At 71.0% G+C, this 9,427-nt stretch overlaps 1 protein-coding gene across 1 annotated transcript; it reads right to left on the bottom strand.

The window, feature by feature from the left end:
- Positions 1 to 1,700: 1,700 nt before the first annotated feature.
- DIRAS1 (DIRAS family GTPase 1) lies at positions 1,701 to 6,895 on the bottom strand. Its single transcript, XM_064174935.1, has 2 exons — positions 6,666 to 6,895; positions 1,701 to 3,763 (listed from the first exon to the last, which is right to left on the bottom strand). Exon 2 carries the CDS (start codon positions 3,737 to 3,739, stop codon positions 3,143 to 3,145), a length of 597 nt encoding a protein of 198 aa, XP_064031005.1. The 5' UTR covers positions 3,740 to 3,763; positions 6,666 to 6,895; the 3' UTR covers positions 1,701 to 3,142.
- Positions 6,896 to 9,427: the final 2,532 nt, after the last annotated feature.

Here is a 9,427-nt window from a genome sequence, read left to right as displayed (position 1 = left end):
TGCCCCCGCGGGAGGCTGCAGGAGCTCTGCCAGGAGCCTCCAGCTCCATCCTGCCTCGGTGCCCAGCTGCCAGCTGCAGGGCCTGGGGGGCTCCAGGTGGCACCAGTGTGGGGGGGGGGCTGGTGCTGACAGCCCTGGGCGTGGGGGGGGCTGCGGTGGCCAAAGCCACTCAAATCCCACCGGGAGCAGCAGCTTGGGGGGGGAGCTGCAGCGTCCTGGTGGGCACCTCCGGGAGCATCCCGAGGGACATCCCAGGGGACACTCCAGGCTGCGGCAGGCCTGAGGTCCCCCCGGGGAGCTCCTCCTGCTCCGTGGGCACTCAGTGGGTCCCCAGCAGGCCACTGGGGGCCAGCAGCTGGGCACAGGGAGGGGGCAGAGGTTCTGTGCCCAGGCTGAGGGTGCTGCAGGTCCTGCAGCTGTGGCATCGTGGGGGCCACCTCCCCCCCCCCCCCCAACCATCCGTGCCCATCTCCTCCCTTGGTGCCCACCAAAGGTGCCAGGTGACCCCAGCCCCATGGGCAGTGCCAGGGAGCTGCGGCATCCCCACGGGGCTGAGATGCACACACGGAGCTGTGCCCAGGGCTGCCTGCCCACCCCTGCAGAGCTGCGACCCCCCCCCAGAGCCAGGCTGTGCCCGTGGGGCTCGGCTGTCCCTGCCAGAGCTCTGCCCTTGCCAAGGCCCTGCCAGCCTGCAGCAGCTCTGCCCCCCCTCCTCTCCAGCTCCAGCACCCCCCCGCCCGTGTGCCCACGCAGCTCCCGCGCCCGGGGACCAGATGGTTTCCAGGGCAACAGGCGTGATGACGCAGGCACCCTGCAGCCACCCCCTCCCCACGCTGCCTCGCTGGTGGGGGGGGGACACACACAGAACACGGCAGCCAGGAGCTGAGGGGTACCCACGGGCACTGCGGGGAGGGCAGCTGGAGGGGGGCACGGCCCCGCCTGGGCACACGCAGTGGCAGGAGTGTGCAGGTGGGGCACATGTGCAGCTGGCACTGCCCCACGGAGCCGTGTGGGAGCTGTGGTGTCCCCGCGGGGTTGTGACCCTCCCCACGGAGCTGTGACCCTCCCCAGGGAGCTGTGACCACCCCCACGGAGCTGTGGTGTCCCCGCGGGGCTGTGACCCTCCCCACGGAGCTGTGACCAACCCCACGGAGCTGTGGTGTCCCCACGGGGCTGTGACCCTCCCCACGGAGCTGTGACCAACCCCACGGAGCTGTGGTGTCCCCACGGGGCTGTGACCCTCCCCACGGAGCTGTGACCCTCCCCAGGGAGCTGTGACCACCCCCACGGAGCTGTGGTGTCCCCGCGGGGCTGTGACCCTCGCCACAGGCTCGCACTCACCACACACAGCAGGGGCAGGTCTGTGCAGACAGTGCCACGGGGGGACACGGGAGGACGTGGGGGGACACAGGGGGACACGGGGGGACATAACAGGACACAAGGGGATGCAGAGGGACACACAGGGGGGCACAGGGGGCAGAGGGACACCCCGGGGGGGCAGAGGGGCGCAGAGGGACTCCCCGGGGGGGCAGAGGGGCGCAGAGGGACTCCCCGGGGGGGCAGAGGGGCGCAGCGGGACACCCCGGGGGGGCAGAGGGGCGCAGAGGGACTCCCCGGGGGGGCAGAGGGGCGCAGAGGGACTCCCCGGGGGGGCAGAGGGGCGCAGCGGGACGCGGGGCGCAGGGCGCGGCCGCCCGGGGGCAGTTTCTCGTCTCTTTATTGGAGGAAGACTATTTCTAGAGTGAAGGCTACAGTGGCACCTGCCTGCCCCGCCCCGCCCTGCCCCGCCCTGCCCCGCCCTGCACGCTCCGGGCTGGGGAGGGAGGAGGCAGGCGCGGGGGGGAGGGGGAGCTGGGCACAGCAGGGGGGGGCGCAGCCTGCCTGGGGACAACCCCTTGGGGACAATCCCTCAGGGATGCCACCTTGGTGACAGCCCCTTGGAGACACTGCCTGGAGGATGCCACCCTGGGGACCCTACCTGGGGTACAACCCCTGGGTGGCAGCCCCTTGTGGGCACCACCCTGGGGGCCCTACCCTGGGTACAAGGCCTTGGTGACAACCCCTCGTGGGTACCACCTTGGTGACGCCACCTTGGGGACCCCCCCAGGGGCCCTGGCAGAGGCTGGGCAGGGCCAGAGGGCGAGGGGCCAGACCCCCCCTGGTACAAGGGGCTGGTGACAACGTGGGGGGGCCTACTCCGGCCAGAGGGAAGGGGACAGGCAGGACTGCACCAGAGCTGGAGGGGGTCTCGGGGGGTCCCCGGGGGGCGGGACCAGGTCACCCCATAGCAGGGACTCTGGGGGGCGCTGGGCAAGGGACAGGTTGGCCACCAGCGGGGCACTGTGGCAGGCGCCCATCACTGTGGCATCGTGGCTGGGGGGGCTGGGGAGGGTTGCAGGACTCGTCCTTTGGGGGGGGTCCGTGGGGTCGGGGGTCTCCCCCCGGAGCTCACCAGGATTGTGCTGGGTCAGGACCTCCCTCGGACCCGAGGCTTTGTGCTTGGGCTGGCGGCTCCGGGCTGCGGCACCGGGGACGGGGGGGGGGGGCTGCGGGGCCGGGGCTGGGGGCTGCGGGGGGCACCATGCGAGGGCTGCTCCTGCCCCGTCTCTGCCCGCGGGAGCAGAGGGTTATGGCGTGGGGACAGGGGCGTGGGGTGGGGCGTGGGACCGTCCCCGAGGATTGGCACTGACCCCCCCCGCGCTGCATTGTCTTTCCCACCCACGAGGACCGCGGGGGTGGGGGCGGGGGGTGCCCTGCTTGTGCTGCGGAGCGTGGGGGGGCCGCACGTGTGGGGAAGTGCACCCAGATGCCCTCCTGGCATCGCCCAGCCGCAGGTCCCCGGGCCCGGTGCGGCGGCTGAGAGGTGGTCGAGCGCCCCTGGGCACAGGCGCGGGGGGGCACAGCCCTAGGCTGAGCCCACTGCCACCTTCCCCCCCGCAGCCTCCCGGGCGGTCCCCGCACAGTCACAGTGATGGCAGCGGGCGGGCGGAGGGCCCATGCCAGGCTCCCGTGCCCCGTCCAGCCGCGGCGGCGGGCGGGGGTGGGGACGGGCCGGGCAGCGGGGGCAGGGGGCGGGGGTCGGGACGGGGTGGGGAGGGCCGAGCGCAGGTGGGGGGGGCGGGGGCGGCCCCGGGGGGGCCTTCTACATGAGGCTGCACTTCCCCTTGAGTTTGTCTGTCCGCTTCTGCTTGCCGCCGCGCTTGCCGTCGATGCTCAGGCTGACGTTGCGGCGCTTCTCCAGGTTGAGCAGCTCCTGGAAGAGCTCCTTCACGTTGTAGTTCATCTTGGCCGAGGTCTCCATGAAGGAGCACTTCCACTCCCGCGCCAGCGCCTCGCCCTCCCTGCTCTCCACCTCCCGCTGCGTCTCGTCGCACTTGTTGCCCACCAGCATGACCGGGATGCTCTCCAGGCTGCCCTTGATCTGCAGCAGCTGCTGGTGGATCGGCCGCAGCTCCTCCAGCGACTGCCTGCTGGTCACCGAGAAGACCAGGATGAAGGCGTGGCCCTTGGAGATGGAGAGGCGCTGCATGGCCGGGAACTGGTGGCTGCCGGTGGTGTCGGTGATCTGCAGCGTGCAGACGCTCTTGTCGCAGCTGATCACCTGCCGGTAGGTGTCCTCGATGGTGGGGATGTAGGTGTCGCGGAAGGTCCCCTTGACGAAGCGCAGCACCAGCGAGCTCTTGCCCACGCCGCCCGCGCCGAACACCACCACGCGGTAGTCGTTGCTCTGCTCCGGCATCCTGCCCACGGCGCCGCGGCGGCACTGCGGGGACACGGAGCACGGCGCGGCGTGGAGGAGAGGGCGCGGGGGGCGCTTCAGGGGCGAGAGGGGACGGCGGGAGCCGGGGGGAAGGGGCTGCGGAACGGGGCAGGCTTTGGGACCCGCCCGGGGCTGGGGGCAAAGAGGGGCTGGGGGCAAAGAGGGGCTGGGGGCAAAGAGGGGCTGGGGGCAAAGAGGGGCTGGGATCAGCGAAGGGTTGGGATCCACCAGGGATTGGGAGGCCACACCAGAAGCAAGGGTTTGGGGTTGGAAAGGGCTTTGGGATGGAGCAAGCTTTGGGAGATGACTTCAGGAGTGGGAGGCTCAGAAGGGAGCAGGCAGAGGTTGGGAGCTCACAGCAGGAGCAGAGGGTTTGGGCTGGAGCAGGCTTTGGGACCGAGCAGGCTGTGAGAGGCATCAAAGTTGGGCATAAATGAGGCCTTGGGCTGCAGCAAGCCCTGGGCTGGCACACTGGGGGCAGGAGCTCTGGGCTGGCACACTGGGGGCAGGAGCCCTGGGCTGGCACACTGGGGGCAGGAGCCCTGGGCTGGCAGGGCACACCAGGAGCAAGCTCTGGGCTGGGCCAGTCTTTGGGATCAAGCAGGCATTGGGTGGCACCCCCTAGCCCCACCCCGATCCTGCCACTCAGCCCCCCCCTGTTCCAACCAACCCAATCTGGAGGGTCCTGCCACCCCCCTCACGCCCTTGGCATGCCCTTGCCAAGGGGCTGGGCCGTGGTGGCACTGCCACCCTCGCTGCCCGCCCAGGGTCCAGCGCTGCTTTCTGCCAGCTGCCCGCTGTGCCCATATGGCCGAGCCACAGCCACCAGCAGGCAGCTGCAGCCAAGGCTGCCATGCTGGGGGCACACTGGGCACCCCCAGGACCCCCAGAGTCCATTCCCCCTACCCTGTGGGGCAGCTGCCAGCCCAGTGAGGGGCTGGTGGCACCCAGAGCCCCCTGCCCAGGCTCTCCCACGTGTGGCTGCTGCGGCTGCTGGGCACAGAGGCCATTTCGCATGCAGACCTTGGCACCTGCTGTGCTGCCCTGCCCCCCTGTGCTGTACCTTACCACACTGTGCCACTCTCTGCCACACTGTCCTCCCTGCCACCCTGTGCCATGCCACCCTGTGCCATCTCTCTTCTCCACTCCCACTCCAAGGATGCAGGAGGGACGTGGGCACTGGGGGAGCAGGTGGCATGGCTGTGAGCTCAGAGCCTCCATAGCCACCCTCAGGATGCCAAACCTCAGTGCCCACTGGGCAGGGTGCCTGCCTGTGCCCCCACTGGAGCGATGCAGCCCCTGGGGCATGAGCTGAGGGGGCACAAAGTGCTGAGCCCTGGACTGGGCATTGCCCTCCCACAGGACTGGCAGCATCAGCTCTGCCCCTTGAAGTGGCACTGGCACATGAGGGGGCACCACAGGGACATGGGGACATGGGACCCACCATGGGTCAGGGGTGCTGAAGGTGCCCAGCCAAGGGAAGGGGCAGACGCTGGGGGGGGTCAGGGTTGTGCCTCCTGCTCCCCCCCCTGCCCACCTCGATTCAGGGACCAGCAGGCCCCGAGGAGGGCACAGCAAAAGGCCATCCTGGGCACAGCTCTGCCATACCTGGGCACCTCCAGCCCCTTCCCTTGTGTCCCCTCCCTGTGGCCCCAGGGGTGGGTGTCTGGGTCCTGCCAGCAGCCCCCACGCCCTGGCATGTCCCCAGGTGGCAGGGCAGGGTCTGGTGCCCAGAGAGCCACGGGGCTGGCAGCTGAGGGTGGGGCCCAATCGCCACGGCCTTGGGCACCCTCGGAGCTGGTCCCATCGTGGGGTCACAGGGCAGAAAAATGTCCCTTGCAGCCCCCCCTCATTGGAAGTGTCACAGAGGGAGTGGGCACCGAGCAGAGGGCATCAAACCTCAGCTGGAGCTGGCGATGGCCCTACCCGTGCAGCCTGGTGGGCATGGTGGGGGGCACTGGGGGCACTGGGGTTGGGCTGGATGGAGCCTTCGTGGCACCTCATGGCCTGTGCCCAGCAGCCCTCCCGACCCCCGACCTGCCCTCGGCTCCTGGGGGCCAGCTGGGGGGGGCACAGGCTGGCAGGGATCTGCTCCCCCCCAGCACCTTCCCACTCGGCCCCGCAGTGCTGGGGGAGACAAACAAGTCCTTGGGGAGGGGCAGGGGGGGCAGGGGCAGGGCAGGGGCAGGATGGAGGTGGAGGTGGTGAGGCAGAGGGGACCTGGTGGGCAGGGTGGGGATGGAGCAGCAGAGGCTGCTGAGGCAGATGAGGGAAGAGCTGGAGCAGGATGGAGATGGTGGAGGGAGGGGGTGAAGGCTGGAGACGGAGCGGTGGGAGAAGGGCAGGAGGAGGAGCAGGCTGGAGATGGAGCCGCAGGATGGAGGGATGGAGGCACTGGGGCAGGCTGGAGATGGAGCCGCGGGATGGAGGGATGGAGGCACTGGGGCAGGCTGGAGATGGAGCCGCAGGATGGAGGGATGGAGGCACTAGGGCAGGCTGGAGATGGAGCCGCAGGATGGAGGGATGGAGGCACTGGGGCAGGCTGGAGATGGAGCCGCAGGGACAGGGGCAAGCGCAGGGGGCAGCTGAAGGAGCAGAGCCATGGAGAGGATGGAGATGGAGGAGCAGGGGGGAGGATGGAGGGGGAGGGTGGAAGGATGAAGGACCAGGATGGAGCTGGGGGGGCAGGGGCAGGAGGGGCGGCAGAAGGGGCAGGATGACGACCAGCGGCAGGGACCAGGCTCTCCTGGCCCCGGGCCGGGGTCCCGGCGCCGCTCCCCGGCCGTGCCCTGTCCTTTACCTCCCCCTCCCCGGTTCCTCCCCCTCCCCCTCCGGCGGCGGCCGCCCCGCGCCCGCCGCCCCGGCCCCCCGCCGCGCCGGTCGCATTGCGGTGCTCGGCGCTCACCGTGTCCTGCCCGGGATCCGCCCTTGGCTGCGGGCTGCGCGGCGGCCTCAGCGCATGGCCCGGCCCGGGGCGGTCCCGGTGCGGCGGCTCCGCTGCGGCGGGGCTCGGCTGGGTGCGGTGGGACCGGCGCCGCTCGATACCACTCGGTAGGGTTCGGTGGGGCTCGGCGGAGCTCGGCTCGGCACGGCTCGGTGCGGTGCGGCCGCCGCAGAGCCGATCCCGCCCCGCCGCCGGCCCCGCCCGCCGCGCCCGCCCCGCCCGGCGCCACCGGCCCCAGCCCCGAGCGGCTCCGGGACCGGGGCAGAGGCAGGGACCGGCGGGACGGGGACGGACGGGATGGGGGTGCAGGGACGGACGGACGGACAGGGATGGGGACGGGGACAGACGGACAGGGGCAGCCAGGATGAGGACAGATGGACAGCGACAAACAGACAGGGACAGAGAGATGGACAGGGATGGGGACACAGGGACAGGGATGGGGACAGAGGGACAGGGATGGGGACAGGGATGGGGACACAGGGACAGGGATGGGGATGCAGGGACGGGGATGGGGACACAGGGATGGGGACACAGGGATAGGGACACAGGGACAGGGATGGGGACAGGGATGGGGACACAGGGACAGGGATGGGGACGGGGACAGACGGACAGGGGCAGCCAGGATGAGGACGGATGGACAGCGACAAACAGGGACAGACAGGGACAGATGGACAGGGATGGGGACAGAGAGCCAGGGACACGGGGACGGGGATAGGGACACAGGGACAGGGATGGGGACAGGGACGGGGATAGGGACACAGGGACAGGGATGGGGACAGGGATGGGGATGGGGACACAGGGACAGGGACACAGGGACAGGGATGGGGATGGGGTCAGACGGCCACGGGCACGGGTGGGGACAGGGGCACACCTGTGGGACACGGATACAGAGCCCAGGGACACCTGGCTGGGAACAGGGCCCCACGGGTGGGGACAGGGCAGGGGGATGCTGCCACCCCCCAGGTGGCAGTGGCAGGGTGGCACAAGGCCCCGTGGCGGCTGGAGGTGGCCTGGGCAGCGATGCTGGGCCTGGGGCACAGCCAAGGGCACTGCCACCGGCACACAGTGGCACAGCACTGGCAGCTCCTGCCCGCTGGCACCGCAGGCTCTGGGGCACCTGGGGCAGGGTGGGCTCAGGAGCCCCAAGCCCCAGAGGAGCCCTGGCTGGGGGCACAGCTTCTCCTGGCAAGGTCACAACCCCTCTGGCACACGCGGGGGGGCCTCGGGTGGCACTTGGGGGGTGCCCTCGGGACCCCCGGCCCACATCACCAGTGCCAGCTGAGCAGGGCTGGCACCTGGGCAGCTTCGTGGTCTGGGCTCAAGTTCTGCCCACCCTGAGTGGGTCCAGTTCCTGCCTGGAGGGGTCCTCCAGCCCCCCCCGGAGCCATGGGGCTGGCACAAGGCCAATTCTGTCACCCACGGGGGGGCCTCGGGTGGCACTCGGGGGAGTGACCATGGGACCCCCCCCAGAGCCCAGTTTCTCCTTGGGAGATCCTCGACCCCCCCCAGGGACTGGCACCTGAGCAGCTTCGAGGTCTGCCCACCCCCAGTGGACCCTCCCGAGGGCAGTGCCAGGTCTGTGACCCACCCCCACCGCGGGGGGGTTCCCTCCCAGACTCGAGGGGGGGTCCGCAGGCAGCGCTGCCTGCCAGCCTCTGCCCCCCCCGCAGCGACTCCCATGCGCAGCCTCTGAGCGGCCGCAGGCAGAGCCCAGGCTGGCACCAGCGCCTGGCACCGAACCCCGAGGGCAGAACAAAGGGGGGGGGGGAGGGGAGGGGGCGAGGCTGCGGTGCCCACCCAGGGGCCCTTTGCCGGGGGGGGGACCTCGCGCACAGCCTTCGCTTCCCGGAGCTTGCGGGCGGGCAGGGGGCAGCAGCAGTGCCAAGCTGGGGGGGGTCCTGCAGCGCCTGGCACCCCCGCGGGGGGGGGGGGGGGTATTGGGGGGGGGGGAGGGGGGGGGGGGGGGAGGAGGTTTACTACGAGGTGGAGGAGATGAATGAGAACAGCTCCGCGTTGGGCGCCGCAGCTCCTCCCCCTGCCCCCCCCCACTCACTCCGCAGCTCCCACCTGAGCCTTACGCAACAGGGAGCCTGCACGCGCGCGGCTGAATCACGCGGGGGGGGGAGGGGGGGGGAGGGGGGGGGAGGGACACGCGCACATGAGTGGGAGGAGCTTACTCCCCCCCCCCCCCCCCCCCCCCGCAGCCCCCTGTGCTGGGCGGCCGCACCCTGGCACCCACCCTGCCCCCGCGGGGGGGTTGGGTCATCTGCGGGGGGGTTGGAGCCTTTCGGGGGGGGTTTGGGTCACTTTGGGGAGAGAAAGTGCCTCGTTTGGGGGGGCCTGGGTCTATTTCGGGGGGATTTGGTCTATTTCGGGGGGGGCTGCTCTACTCTGGGGGCATTGCCTCCCTCTGGGGGGGTTACCCCATTGGGGGCTGCGCTCAGCTGTGGGGGGGACACACACACGACTGTGAGAGCTTCGGGGACCCCCCCCGGGCGCAGCTGTCACCTCCCCCCAGCCCCCTCAGTCCTTTTGAGGGGGCTGAGCCCTTTCGGGGGGGGTACTTGGCCCATTTTTGGGGGGGTTTGGTTCATTTCGGAGATGTTCTCAGCTGCAGCAGCAAGTGGGGGGGGAGGGGGCGCGGGGGGGGCACACAGCACAGGGTCTTGCCCCCCCCATTCCCTGGCGTGAGCCTCACGGTGCCACCCACCTGCTCCGTGGCC

This window comes from Pogoniulus pusillus, chromosome 41, assembly GCF_015220805.1.
Source record: "Pogoniulus pusillus isolate bPogPus1 chromosome 41, bPogPus1.pri, whole genome shotgun sequence".
NCBI lineage: Eukaryota > Metazoa > Chordata > Aves > Piciformes > Lybiidae > Pogoniulus > Pogoniulus pusillus.
The sequence above is the reverse complement of the archived record's forward strand: the minus strand, read 5'-3'. Positions and strand labels throughout refer to the sequence as shown.